The sequence below is a fragment of the Hyperolius riggenbachi genome, chromosome 3 (assembly GCF_040937935.1).
Source record: "Hyperolius riggenbachi isolate aHypRig1 chromosome 3, aHypRig1.pri, whole genome shotgun sequence".
NCBI classification, from domain to species: domain Eukaryota; kingdom Metazoa; phylum Chordata; class Amphibia; order Anura; family Hyperoliidae; genus Hyperolius; species Hyperolius riggenbachi.
The window spans coordinates 44,108,503-44,132,878 of NC_090648.1; the positions used below are offsets into that span (position 1 = coordinate 44,108,503).

General features: G+C 47.9%; 1 protein-coding gene across 4 annotated transcripts in view; it reads left to right on the plus strand.

Moving 5' to 3' along the window:
* Positions 1–24,376, plus strand: part of LOC137562574 (NXPE family member 3-like) — a 176,383-nt gene that overhangs the window by 124,192 nt on the left and 27,815 nt on the right. For 2 of the 4 annotated variants that reach the window (XM_068274058.1, XM_068274059.1), the window contains exons 2-4: positions 1,306–1,834; positions 22,221–22,441; positions 23,472–23,542. In XM_068274058.1, the coding sequence (XP_068130159.1) occupies positions 1,316–1,834; positions 22,221–22,441; positions 23,472–23,542 (811 nt within the window). In that variant the 5' untranslated portion in view covers positions 1,306–1,315. Of the gene's footprint in view, positions 1–1,294; positions 1,835–22,220; positions 22,442–23,471; positions 23,543–24,376 lie in introns of all 4 variants that reach the window. The other 2 variants (XM_068274056.1, XM_068274057.1) reach the window with 1 other exon arrangement.

Here is a 24,376-nt window from a genome sequence, read left to right on the forward strand (position 1 = left end):
TAACGTTTTTACAATTGCCGATTTAATGCACATTATTTAATGATTTATAACTTTATAAACCATTAATTTTAAACGAAATACAGTACAATACATTTTTAAACGTTATCCATGCTTATCGTTTAAAACCCCGCGCCCTTTTTTCCCAGCGCCCCTTTTTAACGTACGCGCCTCAATTCACTAATTCACTCAATTCTCCTGTCTTTAATAACGTTTCTATAGTTATCACCATGGTGATGAGGCATGTAGTATTCAGGAAACATTTTACCTCAGGCAAACCTAAAGTTAACTCTTCTGTCTTTAAGTTAACTCTTCAATCCTTAAAATAACTCCAGAGTTAGGGCTGGTTCACACGGGCGTCTGCTGAGCTTTTGCTTGGCATTGCGTTCAAACGCCAGCGTTTAAAAGCTAGCTTTTGAAAGCTTTTGAAAAGCGTTCAAGGCTAGCAGCTCTGGTCTCTGCTATTGTTTCCTCGCGTTTACTGCCTCTGAAAGCAGCATGTTGCTTTTGAGACTAGACGCAACGCTGGGATCTACTGCCAGGCTTTCATGAAAGCCTGCAAAAGCCAGCTCTAAACGCTCCCATTCACTTGCATGGGATGGCAGTAGATCCCAAAAAACGCTGCGTCTGAAACGCTGCGTTAAACGCCACAAAAACGCCCGTCTGAACCAGCCCTTAAAGACAGGCTGTTAATTAACTGCGTGTGAAAATAACTACAGAGGAGGTAATTTAACTGCAGAGGAGGTAACTTAAGGAATGAAGAGATAAGATAACTATCTTACTGTGCAGTGACAAGTTTACTCTTGCCTTATTATCTCCAGCATGATCTTAGTGAATTGAGGCCAATGTATCCCTCCTTAAAGGGGTTCTGTGGGGGGTTTTGAAAACAAAAACGGACACTTACCTGGAGCTTCTACCTGCCCCCTGCAGCTGTCATGTGCCTGTGCCATCCTCTATGATCAGTCATTCTCCACCGCTGTCACCGGTCAATTATTCGCCTAACCAGACAGTTGTGGCCGTGCGCGTCCTTGTTCCCAATCGCGTCTCCGGGAGCTTACTGCGCAGTAAGCTCCCGGAGACGCGATTGGGAACCCCTTTAAATTACTTAACTCATAATTTATCTCTCCTTAGCCCATATGCAATAAAATTGTTCTCCAGAGTTTGATGTTAATTATAACTACTTACAAATATAGTTATGGGACCATGAGGAAGTTAAATTAAATGGCCAGACTTGATTAAGTTTAAATGGAAAAAAGTGAACCTAACAAAAAAAATGTTTTAATGGTAATTATTTTAGTTTTTCAGTAGATACTCCACAATGGAAATTTTGGAAAAACTCAAGTATCCCATCCTCGAGACCTTTAGATGTCCCAGTGAAATGAACCAGTCCAGAGTGGATTTGCCTGTTGATTCAAGACTCATGGAGCCAGAAATGAAGACTGAGTCAAGAAAGGATCTCCTCAAACTGATTAATTGGCCGGAACCACCAACCATCCTGCAAAATTTTAATTTGTCAACTAGTCCTAAAAAATGTGAATACCACCTTCGGAACCCTCAGGGCACATACAAGCTTGGTGAGACGCTGGAAGTGGTCATCACAGCTCATGATCATAATGGTAGACCTAAGACATACGGAGGAGACTTCTTCCAGGCCAAGCTGCACTCTCCGGGATTGAAAGCTGGGATCACGGGACAGGTGAAGGACAACGGTAATGGCAGCTACTCAGCCACGTTCTTGCTTGCGTGGCCGGGGGAAGCTCAGGTCCACATCCGACTCATCCACTCCAGCGAGGCTGTAGATGTTTTAAAGAAGAAGAGGGAGAGCGAACCTGGGAAGGTAATTCATATGATTTTAGCCTAAAACTCAACTCAAATACTTGTATGGTCTATACATTCGAGGCATCACTTCTTCCTATTACAGTCCCTAGTATCCGGCACCAACAGGGAACGCCTGATGCTGGACACATGTGCTTGCCGGTTGCTTGAGCAACAGACGAAGAAGCAAAAACCTCCCTCTGGAAAGCCAGAAGGGAGCTGCAGGAAGGGTAGAAGATGGTGTCTGGAGGCTTTTCTGCCCTGAAAACCCCAACATCCTGTAGCTCCTAGCAGAAACCGGGCAGCTTTCTGACGTCCTCCGTGCAAGGCTACTGGTGTGTCACCTGACCCGCGTCGAGTCACATGGCATGCTGGAAGCTGCTAGCAGCCCGCTAGGAGCTACAGGACATTGCTGGAGGCTCAGTGAGTATTTTATCGCAGGCAAACCCACCAAAAACTTTCAGAAAAGCCCCTGTTATCCCCTCAGGCATGCCGGTTTCTAGTCGTGAGACATCTCTAACCCGATTTTGGCCTCCTCTTCCGATTAGACTTTCACGACAACCTGCTTTACACCAGTGGCATAAGTACCAATTGTTAAGTCTGTTAGTGCATGTGCCTGTAAAACTCTAAAGTTATTCAAAAAAAAGGTCAATACAACATTAACTTCTACTCATAAAAAGGTATTCACATAATCACTTCTCCAGTCCCCACCTTACATGGAAATTCCATTTCAGGAAGCTCAACTTTTGTTGCCATTTAAAGAATCTCTTCAGTTAGAGGGTTAGTGGGGGAATTCCAACTTTTGCTTGAAAAAATTTTTGTGCTACATAAGTCATACTGGCATTTAACCACTTAAAGCGGACCCAAACCAAACTTTTTTTAATTAAAAATATTTAGTTGTACCACTCTGACACATACAAAGATAAACAAACACTCCTTCAAGCCTATGAGCATTTCAGTGCATGCTTTTCACCCTTCTCTTTTCATAGCTAGGGTTATACTGGGGGCAGCCATTAGCAATTCCTCCATTGCCGGACAACATCTACTCCACCAGTTTGCCGGAAAAATCCCGGCAATTTGAAAGGAAGGGAGGGGTTCCTCCATAAATGTAAAATATTTTATATTGGTCATCATGCAGCTGAAAAAAGGCTGCTATTTATTATTATAATTTAGAAAATAGATTTTATTTTTGAAATCTTGTATTTTTAATTTGGGTCCACTTTAAAGAGACACTGAAGCGAGAATAACTCTCGCTTCAGAGCTCATAGTTTGCAAAAACGCCGCCATCCCGTGGCTAAACGGGGGTCCCTTCACCCCCCCCCCCCCCACGCAAAATCAACGATCAAATTGGTCGTAAATTTTGCTCTTCCTGGAGGCAGGGCTAACGGCTGCAGCCCTGCCTCTCAGCGCATCCATCAGAGGTGGAGGTACGCGTCTGATAGACGCGCGGGAGGCAGGGCTGTGGCGGTTAGCCCTGCCCCAATGCGGAAGAGATTCCGCGATGTACGGAGGGGATTTGGGGGTGAAGGGACACCTGTTAAGCCGCGGGATAGCTGCGTTTTAGCAGGGGCACACATGCCCCTGCTAACTATGAGGTCTGAAGCGAGATTTATTCTCGCTTCAGACTCTCTTTAAAGGAGTTATCAGGCTTACAAGAGCAAAATAAGGGCTACTTACCCGGGGCTTTGTCCAGCCCCAAGCTCCCAGCACGTCCCTCGCAGCTCTACCCGCAGCCGTTCGCCGCCTCTGCCTCCCGCTCCGCGGTAATGACGCGCCTGCGCGAGCGGCGCTGTCAATCACCGCCACGTGGACCGGAGCATACTACTGGATGAAGCCCCGGGTAAGTAGCACTTATTTTGCTCTTATAAGCCTGATAACTCCTTTAACCACTTGAGGACCACAGTGTTAAACCCCCCTAAAGACTGTTATTTCTGTAATTGGCCACTGCAGCTTTGAGGCCAAGCTGCAGGGCCGCACAACACAGCAGACAAGTGATTTCCCCCCCCTTTTCCCCCACCAACAGAGCTCTCTGTTGGTGGGGTCTGATCTTGCCCCATCCCCCCCCCCCAGTGTTTATTTTTTTTATATATTTATGTTATTTTTTAAAACAATCTTTTACTATTTTTTTTTTTAAACCCTCCCACGTCCCAGCTGACCAATCCTGGCGATCGGCTGTCATAGGCTTCTGCCTATGAGAGTCGATTGCTCTCGTCCCCTGCTGCCGATCGCAGCGCTGTACATGTAAATAGACAGCGATTGCGCCGTCTAACAGTCTGAGCGGCATCCTGCGCGCGATCTCCTGCAAAGTGCAGCCCCAGGACTTGACGCCAATTGGCATTAGGCGGTCCTGAGGCTGCCGCCGCAGCCACGCCCGTGGGCGTGGAGCGGTCTTAAGGTAGTTAAGGTCCCCAGGCTTAACCCCCCCTAACGACCAGGCTCTGTTTTTGCTCAGCTGGGCTGTGCAGTTTTTTCAGCCTCCTGCACAGCCCAGCTATGGAGCCCAGTGATCGGACTCACCTCGTTGTTTTGTCCCTAAGGGGACATGCCGCCGGAGGTGTCCGATCGCTGTGGCAGTTTTTTGTTTTTTTTTCAGCCTGCATGAGGCAGTTTCTCCCTCCTCCCTCCTCTTCCCTCCTCCCCTCCGTGTTCTGTATGGAACAGGATGGTAATCCATCCTGTTCCGCGACTCATAGGCATCAGCCTATGAGAGCGCGGCAATCCCGAGCCAATCAGAGGCCGGGGATCGCCGATCTCGTACAGCACTGCTGGAGACCACAGCACTGTACGGATGTAAAAAGAGGGGCTTTCTTTCCCCTTTCATTTACAAACAGCCTGCTACCTGCGATCAGCGGCTAGCAGGCTGATCACGGAGGTCTGCTCTGTGAGCCGGCAGGAGACAATCAGGCATGTCTGCGGCCGTTCCCTGGGAAACTGCAGCTCCAGGACCTGACGCCAATCTGCGTTAGGCGGTCGTGGGGCTGCCTCCACGGTCACGCCCATTGGCCGTTATGTAGGTAAAGTGATAATGACGGGAAAATAAACTTATGGGATAATGAATTGTATGCGTAGTACTGATATTGAATGGAACGTTAGCGGCAAAGAAAAGAGTCTCATATTTTTATTTTTAGTTATATAGCTTTATTAATAACATTGCATCGTTCTGTCATATTTGCAGTTTAAGAACCACACTCTGCATTTTAAGCTGTAAAACAGAGCAGAGCGTATGACCCTTTGAACTTTCCTGCAGTAAAACCTTGTCTCAAGCTGTCTTTTACTGTTTCTTGGCTGTTTAAGGTATTTAGAAAACAGGACTAAGTTTGACCAAGTCGGTCAATAGCTCAGAGAAGCTCTTTTGCAATGATATGAGAACGACTCAAGTGTTTTAACCCTTAGGTTGTGTTCCCACTAGAGCAGAGAGTAGATATATTTTGTTCTGCTTCCCGCACATCGCTAAACGGGCAGTGAATGGCTCCTATTTTATAAATAGGAGCTGGTCACACTTGTCACGCTGTAACCAGTCCGCAGGATCCGTTGCAGTAAGCGGACCGCACTTCTATACAGTCCGCGATAATCCCAGGCAGGCGGATGCGTTCCCCATATAGCCTATGGGGGACCGCATCTGCCCCAGGCTCCAGCCAGACCATCGGAGTGGATATTCACTGTCCGCTCCCGCTGATCTGCCGCAAGTGGAAACCCTTCATGTACTGGGAAACATAAGGCTTTTTTCTTTGCTACTAATGTTCTATTGGTTATCTGTACTACACATACAATTCATTATATCATAACTTTATTTTCGCTTCAGATTTGCTTTAAAGTCAATAACCTTTTGGGGACCAGCTGCAGGGTTGCCAACCCAATTTCTAATTTTTGACAGACAAAAGGCCCAAAAAGCAGGACACACAAAATTTTGGACCGACAGGGGGCGGAGTCATAAGCTCACTTTTAAGTAGAGTTGTGTGGGTGGGGCTAAGCTCTGGGCATTATTATTTGTTAGTATTTATATAGCACTGACATCCTCTGCAGCACTTTACAGAGTACATAGTCATGTCACTGACTGTCCTCAGAGGAGCTCACAATCTAATCCTACCATAGTCATAGTCTAATGTCCTACCATATTATTATTATGTATTTATATAGCACTGACATCCTCTGCAGCACTTTACAGAGTACATAGTCATGTCACTGACTGTCCTCAGAGGAGCTCACAATCTAATCCTATCATATTCATAGTCTAATGTCCTACCATATTATTATTATGTATTTATATAGCACTGACATCCTCTGCAGCACTTTACAGAGTACATAGTCATGTCACTGACTGTCCTCAGAGGAGCTCACAATCTAATCCTACCATATTCATAGTGTAATGTCCTACCATATTATTATTATGTATTTATATAGCACTGACATCCTCTGCAGCACTTTACATAGTACATAGTCATGTCACTGACTGTCCTCAGAGGAGCTCACAATCTAATCCTATCATATTCATAGTCTAATGTCCTACCATATTATTATTATGTATTTATATAGCACTGACATCCTCTGCAGCACTTTACATAGTACATAGTCATGTCACTGACTGTCCTCAGAGGAGCTCACAATCTAATCCTACCATATTCATAGTGTAATGTCCTACCATATTATTATTATGTATTTATATAGCACTGACATCCTCTGCAGCACTTTACAGAGTACATAGTCATGTCACTGACTGTCCTCAGAGGAGCTCACAATCTAATCCTACCATATTCATAGTCTAATGTCCTACCATATTATTATTATGTATTTATATAGCACTGACATCCTCTGCAGCACTTTACAGAGTACATAGTCATGTCACTGACTGTCCTCAGAGGAGCTCACAATCTAATCCCTACCATATTCATAGTCTAATGTCCTACCATATTATTATTATGTATTTATATAGCACTGACATCTTCTGCAGCACTTTACATAGTACATAGCCATGTCACTGACTGTCCTCAGAGGAACTCACAATCTAATCCTACCATAGTCATAGAGATCATCCCCTGTGCATAAATAAAGGCTTGTGGCACCCCCTAAAAACACACGGTATACGATTACCCTTAGAGAACTGTAGAGAGAGAGGTATATGGAGGCTGCCATATTTATTTCTTATTAAGCAATACCAGTTGCCTGGCTATCCTGCTGATCCTCTGCCTGTAATACTATTAGCCATAGCTCCTGAACAAGCATGCAGCAGATCAGGTGTTTGTGTCATTTTTGTCAGGTCTGACATGATTAGCTGCATGCTTGTTTCTGGTGTGATTCATACTACTGCAGGCAGATAGCTCAGCAGGACTGACAGGCAACTGGTATTGCTTAAAAGGAAATAAATATGGCAGCCTCCATATACCTCTCACTACAGTTCTCCTTTAAGGAGAGGCTTGCTTCAAATTATAGTGGTCAAGTGTGCCTGTGGGTGGGGGAGCACTACACTGTGATTGGAGGATAGGATACAGGAGCTCAGTGATGCAGACCCCAGCTTCTACAGCAAATATAACTTAATAGGAGCTTTCTGATCCAGCTGGGGGAGAAACAGCAGAGTAGTAGAGGTGATTTGATTCAGCATCAGAACAGAGGAGCAGTGCACAGCAAGCAGTGACAGGAAGAACAGGCCTGGAAGCGTAGAAAAGCGCAGTCTGGAAGGCCACACATGATAGTGTGGCCTGCATAGGAAGGATAGGGTTAATAAAACGAAGGGGGTGGTTATGGGAAGTGTGTGAGGTTGATAGGAAGTGGGGGGGCGGAGTTCTATCAGTCAGGCTCGAGGAAACGAAGCTGGCTGGACGCACCCCTTTTGCCTGCTTCATGGAGGGAATCGAGGCCTTGGTGACCAGGATTAGGGAGGAGGCGGCTTCCAGGGGGCCAGACTGGGTAGCCGAACAGATCGCCGCCATGTCCGCTGGCCCCAGCGGGCAGCAAGAGGGTGGTGGGCGGAGGGCATCCAGGCCGCCCAATCGCCTCAGCCCGGAGCCGACCGGAGGGTCGCAGAGGAGGAGCGGGAGTCCAGCACGGGATCCCCAAGCGCCCCCGGCGAAAAGGCATTCCACGGGGGGCACGGCCAAGGGGAAGCCCAGAGGCAAGAGTGGAGGATCGAGCGGCAGCGGGCGGGGGAAGACGGCGCAGAAGCCGGGAGCGGCGGCCGCTACGCAACAGGCCTCCCACGCGGCCAAGAAGTCGAGAGGCGACAGCTCCAGCCGCACGGGCACCGCCTCGTCACAAAGGGGGGCGGTGGCCCCTAGTTCACCCCAGAGAGACGCTCCGGCCACCAGAAGCAGGAGCCAGGAGGCGGTGGCAGGGAGCAGCTCGGGGAGCCTCCAGGCACAGCACGTTGCGCCCCCCACCATCCAGGGAGGGCAGGAGATCGGTCAGCAAACCGGTGCTACAGGAGGAGGCAGCAGTATGGCGACAGCAGCAGTGGGAGTGCCAGGAATCCCAACAGGATCCGGACAAGCGGTCGGGCAGGGCGCCCCCCCTGCGCCACCAGGTGAGGCCAACTCCAGCACTAATTTTACTATTATGCCTGATAATGTGGGTTTGGGATGGCAAGCGGGGAGGGCACAGGCCGCGGGAGTGATGGCAGGCAATGCACAGGCCGTGATTCTCCCTGCGCTGGAATCATTCCTAGCGGGCATGCGGTCCCTGTTGGGGGGGGTGCCAGCGGTTCAGGGGACACCAGCAGGGGTTTGGACGGGCCCAGTGCAAGCACAGGCGCCTGCGGTGCTACATTTGTCTGAGCGGCAGGCCGCCATCTCTGGTGGGGCTGTAGTCGGGGTACCTAGTCAGCAGACAGGTACGGTTAGCTCCCCGGGGGTTATGGGGGGGGCAGCAGCGCATCAGGGGCAGTCTAGGGTGACGTTGCCACTATCAGAGTTAGGAAGCTCTGAGGTGGCAGTGCAGACCAGTGAGGGCGAAGTGGAGACGGAAAAAGCAGGGGAGGCTGAGGTGATAAGGCTAGCTGATGCGTCCAAAGCTGAAATGTATGTTTGCCTCAGTGGTCCTTTAGGTGTTCATTTAAAGGCAGAGGTTCGCGAAAAAATTTGGAAGGGAGAGTTTGTTGAAATTTTCTCCCTTTTGCACCTGGCCAAGTTTAACTTGGATAAGGTGAAGTCGACCGAATCCAAAAAAGAGGAGGAAGAAAGGCGCAGATACCGTTTGATTCCGCGCACCTTTCAGAATTGGCTGCAGGCCTTTGAGATCCTGGCATGCGTCATTGGGGAGAAGAACCCAGAGTGTTGTTCAGCCCTCTTTTGCTATCAGAATGCTATAGGTGAAGCGTATAGGAGGTATGGAGGGGATGCTTGGCTGAGATACGATGAGGCATTCAGGCAGAGGAAGGCGGTTCGGCCGTCTGTGTGCTGGAACCACAAAGATATAGAACTGTGGATGAGCCTGATGATCCCATCCACCGGGCAGCAGTCCTTTCGGGGCCAAGAAAGTGCAGGGTCCTCGGGAAAATCAGCCAGTAGGACAAAAGGGTTGTGCTGGCAATTCAACGACGCCACATGTAAGTTTGGGTCATCCTGCCGGTTCAAGCACGAGTGCTCGGGCTGCGGCGGGTCCCACCCGGTGTCCAGGTGCTACAAACAGAAACGAGGAAGGACTTCGGAGGCTGGTAACAAGAGGGAGGACGCCGGTGACAGTTCTAAGGATGGAGCCCTTTCTATGTAAGTACCCGCGTACGGAGGATGCTAATTTCTTACGGTTGGGTTTCACGGACGGCTTCGTTATTCCCAGCCAATGTGCATCGCGTATTGAGGTATCGCATCGAAATTTAAAGTCGGCATGTGCATTGCCGCAAGTTGTGTCAGGTAAACTATGGAAGGAAATCAGGGCGGAAAGGGTGGCGGGTCCGTTTGAGTTATGCCCCATAGATGGCTTAATTGTTTCGCCGCTGGGGGTGGTCCCTAAGAAGGAACCAGGTTCCTTCCGCCTTATACATCACCTGTCTTTTCCAAAAGGGTCGTCAGTTAATGACGGTTTGGCGGAACAAGACGTATCTGTGGTATACACGTCATTTGACGTTGCGATCAGATGGGTGAGAAGGTTGGGGCGGGGTGCCCTCTTAGCCAAGACCGACATCGAGTCGGCTTTCAGATTGTTACCAGTTCACCCTTCTAGTTTCAGGTTATTGGGAATTTTCTGGCAAGAAAATTATTTTGTTGATTTATGCCTTCCCATGGGCTGTTCTATCTCATGTTCATTTTTTGAGAAGTTCAGTTGTTTTGTGGAGTGGACGGTGAAAGAAGTTTCTGGGGTCCGCTCGGTTATACATTACCTGGACGATTTTTTGTTCATGGGTGCAGCGGGCTCAGCTGATTGTTCTGCTGCACTACATGCGATGTATCAGGTTTGTAATGATTTTGGGATTCCGCTCGCCCTTTCTAAGACGGAGGGTCCTTCCACGTCGTTAAAATTTTTGGGGATCCAAATCAATACGGATACCATGGAATGCAGCCTTCCACTAGACAAGGTCGGTGACCTGCAGGTTAACATTCAGGCAATGGTAGGTAGGCGAAAAACCACATTGCGGGAACTCCAGTCCCTGCTGGGTAAATTGAATTTTGCCTGTAGGATCATGCCTATGGGTCGCATCTTCTGCAGACGGTTGGCGAGCGCGACGGCCGGAGTGCTTTCCCCCCATCACCGCATTCGTCTGACGGCGGACATGAGGGAGGACTTAACGGTGTGGCTCACCTTCTTGCAGGATTTTAACGGCAGGGCCTTATGGATGGAGGAGGAGGTGAGTAACTTTGCGATTGAGTTATTTACTGACGCCTCCGGTGCTCACGGATTTGGGATTTTCATGGCAGGCGAATGGTGCTCGGCCCCATGGGATCCGTCGTGGGTTCAGGCTGGTTTTACGTCTAACATGGTGTTATTGGAACTGTTCCCCATTGTGGTAGCGATTCAACTATGGGGACGGCGCTTGGCAAACAAGCGCATACGTTTCAATTGTGACAACATGGGTGTGGTATTAGCCGTGAATAAATTCTCAGCTTCCTCACCGCCAGTGATTCGTGTAATGAGACAGTTGGTTCTTTTGTGCTTGCAGTTCAATATTTGTATTTTTGCTGTGCATTTGCCTGGGGTTGACAACATCATTGCTGATGCCCTCTCTCGATTCCAGTGGGACAGGTTTCGGGAGGCAGCTCCTACAGCGGAAGAGAGTGGGGTTCCTTGTCCAGAGATGATGTGGTCGATTCCTTTCAAATGATTTCCGTGCTGATTCAGAGATCGTTGTCAGAGTCGTCATGGGCAGCGTACGCGCCGGTGTGGAAGGCGTGGGACGTTCTGGCGGCTCAGGTGGGCGATTGTACATCGGATGAAGATCGATCGTGCTTGCTCCTATACTTAGTAGGAAAGAATTTTGCGGAAGGCACGTCAGCTGCGGCCATGGCTAAAAAATTGGCGGCATTGGCTTTTATGTTTAAATCTAGGAATCAAAGGGATGTCACAAAGGATTTTAGGGTGATGCAGGCCATGAAGGGATTCAGGGCCGGAACGATATCAAGGGATTCCAGGCGCCCGGTTTCGTTTGAGATACTGGGAAAACTGGTGGCGGCGCTGCAGGGAATTTGTTATTGCCAGCAGGAGGTGGTGCTTTTTAGCACAGCATTTGTGTTAGCCTTCTTTGGGGCTTTTCGGGTAGGCGAGCTGGTCAGTAGGTCAAAAGTTCAGGTGGGGGGCATTCTCGCTGAGGACGTATCTGTGCAGGAGGAAGCGGTTTCAATAATACTCAGGAAATCTAAAACGGATCGTCTGGGAAGGGGTAAGGTGGTCACGCTTTTTAAAGTTGGGGGTCTGCTTTGCCCCAGGGAAAATGTTTTGCGTTTTCTGCCTATTCGTCCGGCCTCCTCCCCTGTTTTTCTATCTCACGCGGACGGTTTGCCGCTTACCCGATTTCAGTTTTCGGCAATTTTACGTAAATGCCTGGTTAAAGCGGGGTTTACCCCCAGCGAATTTGCCCCCCACTCTTTTCGGATTGGAGCAGCAACAGAGGCGTCGCGTTGGGGGCTCAGCGAGGAAGTAGTAAAAAGAATAGGACGTTGGGACTCCATGAGATACAGGTCTTATGTTAGAATGCATTTGTTGTAAAGTAGTTATTTTGTTGGAGACCGGTTTTCTTTTGTTCTTTTTCTCCCCCTCTTGTTGTTTTGTTTTCTTGTCTTGCAGGTCAACCAGCCCTGGTGTGGATATTCGGGCATTCTTATGTCTCTAGAGGGGCACGAAGAGCTGCGGTTCGCCCTGAAGGGCGCCAGCTGGGATTCCCGAGGCAGGAGGTCCGGATCCGGTGGCTGGGTTTTCCTGGCATGTTGTGGGCTCGGGCTTTGCCCGAAATTAGGAAATATGCTCAATGGGATAGGGCACCAGATGTATTGGTGCTACACGTAGGTGGAAATGACGTGGCAACAAAATCAACTAGGTGTATCATACGGGATATAAAGTTTGACTTCCTTAGATTTAGACGAGAGTTTCCGGCCACGGTTTTTGTATGGTCGGACGTGATTGCCAGGTCCTCTTGGAGGGGGGCTAGATCAGTGCAGAAAGTTAACAGGGCAAGAGTCAAGTTGAACAAGGAGGTGGCAAAGTTTGTGACTCAGAATGGGGGCGTGGCGATTAGGCATGTTGAGTTAGAGAGCGATCTCCATTTGCTACTTAGTAGGGATGGAGTTCATTTGAATGACATAGGAACGGATTTGTGGGCTCTAGGGATAGAAGAGGGTATTCAGAGGGCGCTGAGGGTGTGGGCCTCTCTGGCATGAGGGGTCACGCCGGTTCGTGGTGGAGGGGTAAGGGGCTCCAAAAAAGTTATCGATTCTGGGGTGATTTGCCTCAGGTGCAAATCTACCCGTGGTGATTAGCAACAAGTGAGAGTGTCTCGGTGGGCAAGCAGCTGTCCCTGAGCCGGTGACCGCGGCGGGGGCCGGTTACAGGCTGCTTGCCAGTTATCCTGATCTTCTACAGGTGGTGATTATACGGACCCCTTACCTCAGCTCTCTGAAGTGATCTGTCTTTTAGTGCTAATATTGTTAAATAAACGGGCTGCTCTGGCCTATTAAATCCAGCTGGCTATCCGTGTGTTTTATTGGGTTTATTCAGGGTGGGGGTGTTTCAATATCCAGGGAGGCTAGGCCACTGACACTATCAAGAACAGGCCTGGAAGCGTAGAAAAGCGCAGTCTGGAAGGCCACACATGATAGTGTGGCCTGCATAGGAAGGATAGGGTTAATAAAACGAAGGGGGTGGTTATGGGAAGTGTGTGAGGTTGATAGGAAGTGGGGGGGCGGAGTTCTATCAGTCAGGCTCGAGGAAACGAAGCTCCCTCCCTCCCTCCCTTATGTTATGTTTGTTCTCTACATATGTTTTCTTGCAGGTTTTTGTTCTTGTATGGACTCTTCGTCATTGCAGCCGGAGGGGTAAGGGGCTCCAAAAAAGTTATCGATTCTGGGGTGATTTGCCTCAGGTGCAAATCTACCCGTGGTGATTAGCAACAAGTGAGAGTGTCTCGGTGGGCAAGCAGCTGTCCCTGAGCCGGTGACCGCGGCGGGGGCCGGTTACAGGCTGCTTGCCAGTTATCCTGATCTTCTACAGGTGGTGATTATACGGACCCCTTACCTCAGCTCTCTGAAGTGATCTGTCTTTTAGTGCTAATATTGTTAAATAAACGGGCTGCTCTGGCCTATTAAATCCAGCTGGCTATCCGTGTGTTTTATTGGGTTTATTCAGGGTGGGGGTGTTTCAATATCCAGGGAGGCTAGGCCACTGACACTATCATGTCTCTGAGGCAGCACATATGCTCTGCTGCAGAAAGTAAAAGTGCATTGCTCTGACAGTAAATCACCTCTCCTACTCTGACTTACATGATTCCAGTTACCTGCTTCCTGGGGAAGAAGGGAGACCGAGGAAGATGGAGAAAACCTCACACATTCCCTGACTAATTGACACCCTGTCCTGACCGACTCCCTGACCCTTCCTTCATTTATCTGCAGTTCAGCATGCGTGCCACATGGGCCTGTAGACAATACCCCCCTCCCAACCCTTTAACTTGAACTAAACATAAATGACAAACAAATAAAAACTCCAGAGCTGGCATTTTAACCACCCTGGCGTTCTATTAAGATCGCCAGGGCAGCTGCATGAGGGTTTTTTTTAAATAAAAAAAAAAATATTTCATGCAGCCAACTGAAAGTTGGCTGCATGAAAGCCCACTAGATGGCGCTCCGGAGGCGTTCTTCTGATCGCCTCCGGCGCCCGGAATAAACAAGGAAGGCCGCAATGAGCGGCCTTCCTTGTTTTGCTTAGATCGTCGCCATAGCGACGAGCGGAGTGACGTCATGGACGTCAGCCGACGTCCTGACGTCTGCCGCCTCCGATCCAGCCCTTAGCGCTGGCCGGAACTATTTGTTCCGGCTGCGCAGGGCTCAGGCGGCTGGGGGGACCCTCTTTCGCCGCTGCTCGCGGCGGATCGCCGCAGAGCGGCGGCGATCGGGCAGCACACGCGGCTGGCAAAGTGCCGGCTGCGTGTGCTGCTCTTTATTTCATGTAAATCGGCCCAGCAGGGCCTGAGCGGCACCCTCTGGCGGTAATGGACGAGCTGAGCTCGTCCATACCGCTAAGGTGGTTAAAGGCCGTGGCCAATTTTATTTGGTAACCAATAAATATGATAAATTGAAATAAATAAATTGAGGTCGATAAACCAACTTTATTAAACATTGTATAAACACTCTTTATTCATATCAAACTACCACAGTTCCGATATGCTCTTCCTTATCACCAAGAAATACGACCCCAGTACTTGCCGTCAAAGTTCTCCAAATAAACGTGACCACGACGAAATCCTTAAAAGAAGGGAAGGGTGGGTGGGGAGCTCACCTATGCCACAGGGGTGACAGGCAGCTAGATGGGGAAACGGACCTCCTTTATATATACCTAACTCTTCTCTGATTGGTCGGCCTAATCTTCTCTACGGCCTAGCAACACCTGGCCAAGCATTACACCTGCCCTGTCGACCAATCAGAGCCTCATTCTGCTCCCCTGCAATGCAGTGTTCAGGCAACCAATCAGCATCCAGCTCACCTCAGAGAGGGAAACTTGAGCTGGATGCTAAGGCAAAGGCTCCTTGTAAGCCTAATAATTTACCCGCAAACCTAACTAGTGGAGATTGCCACAAGCCCATGTGTGGCCTACCTGATTGTTCGGCCCTTGTCATGGGCCTGTAGACAATACCCCCCTCCCAACCCTTTAACTTGAACTAAACATAAATGACAAATAAAAACTCCAGAGCTGGCATTTTAAAGGCCGTGGCCAATTTTATTTGGTAACCAATAAATATGATAAATTGAAATAAATAAATTGAGGTCGATAAACCAACTTTATTAAACATTGTATAAACACTCTTTATTCATATCAAACTACCACAGTTCCGATATGCTCTTCCTTATCACCAAGAAATACGACCCCAACCGCCAGGCACCTAGCCTGGCACCTACCCCACGACCATCTCAATGCAGCTCTGAAGACCCAAATTAAAAATGTCCAAACCTATCTCACTCAGATGCACACCATCCTGTCTGTACAGACCAGGAAGGCCACCTTCTAGATCAATATGCCTGTATGAAAACATTCCTAACTGCCGCAAGCACTTGGACAACTGATTATTTAGCTTCTTCCGGATCCTCTCACAGTGGGTTAAGCCAGAAGGTGCCAACCATAACAATCTGGGTACAATTTCAGAAAAAATAATCTTTGTGTGCTTGGAAAAAGCCTGAAAATTACATAAATCATCTCTAATGTTGAAAAACAGCTCCAAAGATTTCATCTTCCCAATGTCATTACCCCCAAGGTGTACGATTAAAATATCCGGAACAGGAAAAAACTTAAGTAACCTGAATAGCTCAGCCTTTAACTGGGGCCACAGCATCCCCCTACAACCATACCAATAAATGGCATACTTGCTTATGTCCAAATCCAAGTTTGACTTGTAGGGACGATTACATGTCCTTTGGTGCGCCCAAAAAATAAAAGAATGCCCCACGATCCATATCACAGATTTTTTACCTGTAAAACAAGAAAAATAATCAAACACGCACATACAGTTTATAAGCTGAAGAACTCCAACGACCCATCTTTTTAATAACCCCTTCCTCCAGGCCCAACCTAGCTGCCTCTGTGGCAGCCCCTATTCGGAAGGAATGTGCAGAAATTTTTTGATGACTATAACCTGCTTCCGAAACACAACGTTGTAACACCATGTTAAATTGAAAGCAAGTAAGAGGAGAACCCAATTGATGTTGCAGTAAAGCTCCTTTGTCTTTGCCCCTGACTGCTATATAATTATCAAAATTACCAAGTGGACAAAGTTTATTGTTAGGCCAAGCCCTTAATTCCACCTGAGTTCCCCTACCCTCCTGGTCAGTTTTTGAAAATGTTAAATGCATAGTCAGTTTTTCACCAGATCTACTAACATCCTCATATCTCAAGCCTGAAGCGTTAGACTTACTCTGAGAAATCAGCTCCGAAATACGGAAAGCTGCAAAAAACATAAGAGAAAATGCACAACGAAAAAGACATACTTCAAATTGAGACTCGCAGACCAACGCAGCTACGTCCCATAGCGCTGACAAAATTTCAAGCGTAATTGGGCTTCTACTATCTGGGACATGGGACTGTCTCCTATAACCCTTAAGAAATTGCTGAACTGAAAAATACGACTTACAATGTGGGAGATTGCGTAATTTTAAAAAGAAAGAAATGCCCGCCAAAGACTTGGAGATATGAGAATGCGAGTAACCCATCTTAACCTTGCTTATTATGAATTTCAACACTAAATTCTCTGTAATAGTCCACGGATTAACACCTAAATTTTCATTAAAACTACTCCACTCCCTCCATGAGCTGGAATAGGCCTGCCAGGTGGCTTTTGACAACGATTGCTGTATCCCGTACTGAACTAATTCCATATCATGTTCCACATAAATGCAGGAATTTCCTCCCCCACTGGGTGAGCATGTGGAGCCAGAAGCCGAAATCTCCCCATCTGAAATCGTGATAGAGAATCAGCAATGTCATTTTGTAAACCCGGAACGTGCTGTGCCTTAATCCATATATTAAATTTCAACGCATAAAGAACTAAAACTCTTAATAATTTGGGATCAGTGAATAATGGCGCACAGCGCCTATGCATAAGAATGGCGCCGCATTAAAAAGATACGCTTATCGCTATTTATCGTTAGTACTGCATAATAATGGCGCACAGGGAAAAAAGAAGAAAAACGGCACACACTAACGTTATTTATCAATAGTGGCACACACTAACGTTATTTATCAATAGTGGCACACACTAACGTTATTTTTCAATAGTGCCCTACATAAGCCAAACTGCAGACATTATTTAACTGCAAAACGGGGAATGGATTTAATGTAACACTGTCAAGGTTAGGGTTAGGCACCACTGGGGGGGGTCTTAAGGTTAGGCACCACCAGGGGGGTCTTAGGGTTAGGCACCACTATGGGGGTCTTAGGGTTAGGCACCACCAGGGGGGTCTTAGGGTTAGGCACCACCAGGGGGGTCTTAGGGTTAGGCACCACCAGGGGGATCTTAGGGTTAGGCACCACCAGGGGGATCTTAGGGTTAGGCACCACCAGGGGGGTCTTAGGGTTAGGCACCACCAGGGGGTGGTTAGGGTTAGGCACCACCAGGGGGTGGTTAGGATTAGGCACCACCAGGGGGGTTTAGGGGTTAGGGATAGGTACAGAGAGGGTTCTGTGTGTTAACGGTAAATAACAATAAGGCTTTAACGTTAAATAACAATAAGGCTTTAACGTTAAATAGCGATAAGCGGCAAACGGATTAGCGGCAACACCGTGCGCCATTATTCACAGGCGCCATTTTCAGATGGATGCTAATAATTTAACTACTAGAGGTGACTTTGAGGTCAAACAATTGAAAGCATATACTGTACCTTTATTATCAGAGTGAACAATTATTCGCCTACCTTCGAAGCTCTTTCCCCATATGAATAGCGCTGCTACTACCGGAAATAATTCAAGAAGTACCATGTTCCTCAGTATTTCAGGCTGCTGCCATGTTAAGGGCCATTTTGCAGAAAACCATCTACCTGCCCAATAAGCGCCGCAGCCCACGCTGCCGGACGCATCAGTATAAAATTCAAGTTCAGTGTCACTCATAAATTCTTTTTGCCATATAGACTTACCATTATATGAATTCAAAAATTCGGCCCACACCAGCATATCAGCCTTCAAATTTTCTGTCACTCTGATATGAGAATAAGGTGATTTTAAACCCGCCAAACAAGCAAATAACTGACGTGAAAAAATTCTGCCCATGGGTATGATCCTAGTCGCAAATGTAAGGTTACCTAATAAGGATTGCATTTCCTTCAATAAAACTTTTTTGCGACGCAAAAAGGTGGATAACATACTTTTAATTTTCTCCAATTTGGCATCTGGTAAACGAAATTCCATCAGCATCGTGTCGATCACAATGCCAAGAAATTCCAAACTTGGGCAAGGGCATACAGTTTTTTCGTTTGCTAATGGGACCCCGAAATGCTCACAGACTACTGAAAAAATTACTAAAAGTTGCTTACAAATGTCTGAACCCGGTGGACCTATAAATAAAAAATCATCCAAATAATGAATCAAAGATGACTGATTAGCTAAAAAGGAAACCACCCATTCCAAAAATGAGGAAAAACTTTCAAAGTAGTTACATGAAAGTGCGCAGCCCATTGGCAAGCATCTATCGAAGTAATACTGACCTTTAAACTGAAAACCTAACGAATTAAATGAATCGGGGTGAATTGGAAGTAACCTAAATGCTGACTTTATATCGGCTTTTGCCAATAATGCACCTTGCCCAAGTGGTCTAAGAATTTTCAAGGCGTCTTCAAACGATGCGTAAGATACCGACGCTAAGTCATCTGGAATATCATCATTTAAAGAGTGACCTGCTGGGAATGAAAGATGATGTATTAACCTATACGTGCCTGCTTCCTTCTTAGGAACAATACCTAGAGGTGAAAGCCTAAAATTATCAAAAGGCGGACTAATGAAAGGGCCTGACACTCTTCCTTCTTGCAGTTCTTTGTCAATTTTTTCTTGTACAATATCTTCTAATAAAGCAACTGACTTTAAATTGTTTACCCAGCTGCAGCCGCTCCCCTTGAAAACTGGCAAACGAAAACCAGACCTAAAACCTTCAGTTATTAGTTGAGCTCTCACCCTGTTTGGAAACAGCTGCAGCCATGGCAACATGTTTTCCAGGTTCACTGGCGTGACCGCCTTTGAGAAAAAGCTCCTTTGTGCTAGGGTGACTAGCATTCGCCTTCTTAAAGCACCTGACAATAGGATGGGATCCACCACAGAAACCGCATTCGTGTCTATATTTGCAGGTTCCTGGCCACTTACACTGGGTATCGTTAAAGGCGTAACACACCCCTTTTCTGTAACTTATGCTGGAATTGTGGTTGGACTGCTTAAAACCCAACACCTTTTGCGGCATCATCAATTCCAACCACAATCCCACATCTTTAGAGCTCCATTTCATGTTTGGGTATACTGACAGTCGCTGACGAAAAGCTTCGTCATACTGATACCATGCAAAACCGCCAAAGGATCTGTATGCCTCCAAAATAGAATCCAAATATCTAAACATGAGAGGACATTGTTCAGGATGCTTTTCGCCTAAAACACTGGCATACACGCAAAAGGCCTGCAGCCAATTGTTAAATGACTTTGATACATGCTTTTTCCTGTCCTCTTCTTTTTCATCTTTATCTTTTTTGACAGATTCTTTGGCAGCCGGAAGCAACGTCAATAACTCAATAAATTCTCCCTTCCAAATCTTTTCTTTTACATTAGTAGGAAGATGAAAACCAAGTGGTGAAATGTCACAAGACATGTTCTCTTTATAGCTGCTTTCCGCCACCCCGGGTCTACTGATTGGGACGCAGGGGTTAACAGCTGCTGCTGGGAGGGAAGGAGAAGCCACATTAGGTGTAACAGCTGAAGGGGGCACCATATCTGCATTGTTCTCAACCCTATTGCCACCCCAAACTGAGCTTGCACTGGCTACATCTGCCCTCTGTATCCCAGCCCGCTGAAAAGCCTGTGCTAACATTTGAATAAATGGTGAGATAACATCATACTCACCGACTACAGGAATATGTTGAGCAGGGGCAGGAGGTTGTCCCAGGACAGTTGCTTCAGCAGGAGCACCAGCATGAGACCATGCAGCACCCGCAGCAGCAGCAGGGCGATGAGCTTGTGACTGCCCTGAACCATAGCCATACGCTGTTGCTGCAGGCCCGCACACGTCCCCACCGCCAGGCTCACTGCACCCATCCGAAAGCGCCGAATGCGCTGGCTCCCCGCTGGCCAAGGAGCGGCGCCAATCTTGCAGCCCACTGGTCCCCGGTCCTGTTGCCGCCGGGACTGGATTGGGCGGCGATGACAGCCCAGCCGATGGTCCCGCCTCCTCTGCTCCCTGATTGGCTGGGTTCAAACTGGCCGCCGCCACCAAGCCGATGCCGCTGGATCCCTTCTTCTTGGCCGCCTTACTCTTGCTAGAGCTCCGCCGGACCCGACTGGCGTGGCGCCTCTGCCCCGATCACCGCCTCGCTGCGACCTCTGCTGCTGGGCACTTCCGCTGGCTTCGTCCGGCGAATAGGATCTCGTGGCCGTCCTCTTCCTCTTCTCCCGCAGACCAGAAGCACTTGACCCGCCGCCGCTGTTCGCCTCTTGATCCCGCTGGGCTCTTTCTTCCTCCACAATCTGCAGGCATCGGGCTAGGATTGCTTCTCCGCCAGGTTCTTCAGCTCGCCGGGCTAACTGCCGCAACACCTCCATAATGGCAAGGTAAGCGCTGTATTACAAGCTCACGTATTACAGCTCTGAGCTCACCTATGCCACAGGGGTGACAGGCAGCTAGATGGGGAAACGGACCTCCTTTATATATACCTAACTCTTCTCTGATTGGTCGGCCTAATCTTCTCTACGGCCTAGCAACACCTGGCCAAGCATTACACCTGCCCTGCCGACCAATCAGAGCCTCATTCTGCTCCCCTGCAATGCAGTGTTCAGGCAACCAATCAGCATCCAGCTCATCTCAGAGAGGGAAACTTGAGCTGGATGCTAAGGCAAAGGCTCCTTGTAAGCCTAATAATTTACCCGCAAACCTAACTAGTGGAGATTGCCACAAGCCCATGTGTGGCCTACCTGATTGTTCGGCCCTTGTCATACTTCTTCAGTTCAGACTCACAAACTTTCCGAGCTGCTATGAGTAATGGAGCCATGGAGGAGCCTACCTGAATGACTGAGTCTGAGGGGCGAGGGATGGCTGATGAGGGCGGGAATCTCTGAAACACACACGTCCCCGGGGAGAGAAGTCACAGCAGCTCCTCTTGCAGTGCAGTCTCCCTGGAGGAGTCTATACTCTCTGCACCCACAGAAACACTGGTGATTAGAGTCCGGGCTCAGCACTTTGCTGTGCTTTCTTCAGACAGGACCACAATTCACGTGCGCGCTGAGGAGCGTGTGGGGGGGTGGGCTGGCTGCACTGCCTTAATTGGCAAGGAGAGAGACGTCATGCAAGGCTGCCTGTCACTGATTGGAGGGAGCTCAGGGAGGGACAGAGCAGCTCTTCTGGCTCAGCTGCTCGGTGATCTGCGGCTTTCTAAAGCGAAATGCACATGCGCATCAGGATCATTGAGAAAATGACACATTTTAAACGGACGCCTGTTGCAAAGTACGGACAAGTTTTGGGGGTCATTAGGACGGATTGTCCGTCCAAATACGGACGCTTGGCAACCCTGACCAGCTGTCTAACCCCCCTTAACCATTTATCGACATCCTAACGTATTAAAACGTCATGCTTACCGCTATTAACAGCAACATGACGTTTTAATACATCGCACGTTCCCGCCGCTGCTACCGCCGTGTGTGCGCCGCTACTGCCGCTGTTTCCGTCGGGCTTCCGTGCTGGGTGATTGGGGAAGAAGACCGAATGGTCCTCTACCCAATCGCAGTGCCTGGAGTGAATGGACGTGACCGCGAACAGCGGCTACGTCCATTCACAAAAACAGGAAATGTAACAATGAAATAAAGTGAAGGAAAAAAAAAAGTGAACACTTTCTATAAACTTCTATATAACTTAATATAAAAAGTATATTACACCTACAAAATACATATATTTTCAAGTACATACAGATCATTAATAAAATTACACTTCCAACCCTCCCCCCCCCCCAAAAAAAAAACCACTTGTAGGTCTCCTACTACTTGGAAGTGGTAAACTTGGCCAATCGAATGTGTGTACAAAACTTAGCTATGTTTTTCTTATGTTTTGTACTTCTCAGGTCTATTTTAATGGCTATTTCCAGTTTAATGGAAGTAGTGAAACGATGGAGTGTAACCTGGAGTTAGATGGAGAGAACCTCTGCAAGTACAAAGACCCCATCAGTGGTGATTCATGGCAATGTGTCAAACCACAGAAGCTGCCCTGTGATTCGCTAATCCATCATTCCATGGGTGGCTATCGCAGAGTCACCAACACCCTGGAGGACTCCCTGCTTAGCAGGTAAGGGCCAGGGCAGGATTTCTGGACATGCAACAGAGAGCATGACTTTGAGAGCTGAAAAAGCAGAAGGGCGGCAGGACTTGGAGAGAAATAAGAGGCCACATGTATAAATCAGATGATTTGCATATTCGGGAGTGATGCATCATGGAAAACTTATCGCTAAACTGCAAGCGTCCAGGAGCTCCAAACAATGCTCAAAAGCAAACAGTTGGTGTGCCCAGGTCCTCACCCCGGTACCTGGGGGTCACAGCAATGAATATCCCACGAAGGACCGGCACCACACAAAGTAAGTATAGCTCTTTAAGGTTTTATTGATGCAGGCATGACTACAACAACAAACAGTTGTTTCGGCCTCCTCTGGCCTTTCTCAAGTTGTGAAATGGTCATATAAAACATCATACATCAAACATACATATTTATAAGAAAGATCCACCCCTCAGGTGAAGCCCCTGACCAATCACAGGAGGCAAGCAACGGAGGACCTGATGGGAGACTGTTACGTCCAAAGAGGACCAATAGATACTGCATATTTCAAAAAGAACTCACCAATCAGGTGTGCAGGAGGGAACCCCGCCGTAAGCAGCCAATGTGAGGGCAAACGGGCGCATCATAGCAGCATATCCGCCGCTTCCATCCACTGAAGCGAGCGGTCTGGCGTCAGAGTCATGTGAGAAAGTCACATGACTCGGTCAGCTGATGACCCAAGAGCCAACCCTATGCGCCCCAGCCGTCACTCAGCGCAGAAGCAGCCCGCGCATCATCACAGTAGGTGGTGCTACAGCGGCCAAAACGTTGCCATGCCAACATAGACAAAACACATAAACACAGACCGCAGCACTCACCATTGGTGCTATACTTACTTTGTGTGGTGCCGGTCCTTCGTGGGATATGGAAAACTTATCGCTGAATTATCGCAAATACCTTCTGTTCTAAGAAAGCAAATTTCCATTTTGCATCTGTAATCACTAGTGTTTGATTCTGGTGTGACGTTAGTAATATGTCTAGTCTTCTCCCCCCCCCCCCTTCATAGCCCTGTGACAGCCCAGACGATACCAGGATCAGTTCCTCCAATCACCATCGTGGCAAACAATCACTCCGCAGGTAAGATAGCCACAGTGTCTGTGATGCATTCTGGGAGAGTTTATCCTCTGTCTTTTCTCATGTCTATAAGCACATTTCTATAAGCACAGTTACAGCCAAAAGCCACATATGTATAATCAGACATGCCCCCACTATTAGGTAGTACCCTCCTCAATTATAGATAGTCAGATACTCCTCCTGGATTAGGCAGCCCCCTCCTCAAGTGTAGATAGTCAGATGTGCCCACAGTACTAGCCAGCACCCCCCCCCCCCCCTTCCCCAAATCTTTGGGTGATTTAAAATGTAGGTTAAGGTGGGGACCCTGAGAGAAGCCTGCACGTGGCATCCTTGCTAAAATGCTCTGCAGCGTGGAACTGATGTTGCCCACAAAAAGAGAAGGGTAGGGTTCATTGCATAAGTTTGCATCCATGATTAGTAGTGTGAGTTGCATTAGTTCGTATTGTACCTGTTCAACTGCAATTGAGCACAATTGTGCCTTTAAAGTAAACCTTAACCCTGGGGGGGTGTGGGAGTTTAGCTTACTTGGGGCTTCCCCAAGCCTCCTGCAGCTGTCATGTGCCTTCACAGCTCCTCAAGTGTCCTATGGTCCCAAACTGTGGCTTAATTTCCTTTTCAGCCGACTGATAGTTGGCCCCCGGCAACGCATCCTCTTCTAGTCTTCTTAGCCTTCCCCACCATCAAGCGCGTCATGAACAAAATTACACAAAAATGACTTGAAATTACTAATAGATTACACAAAATCAGTTGAATGTCAAAATCGTGATTACATATGGCTGTAATTGTTTTTCACGTAATTACACATGGCCGTAATTCCACGTAATCGTACTTAGCAGA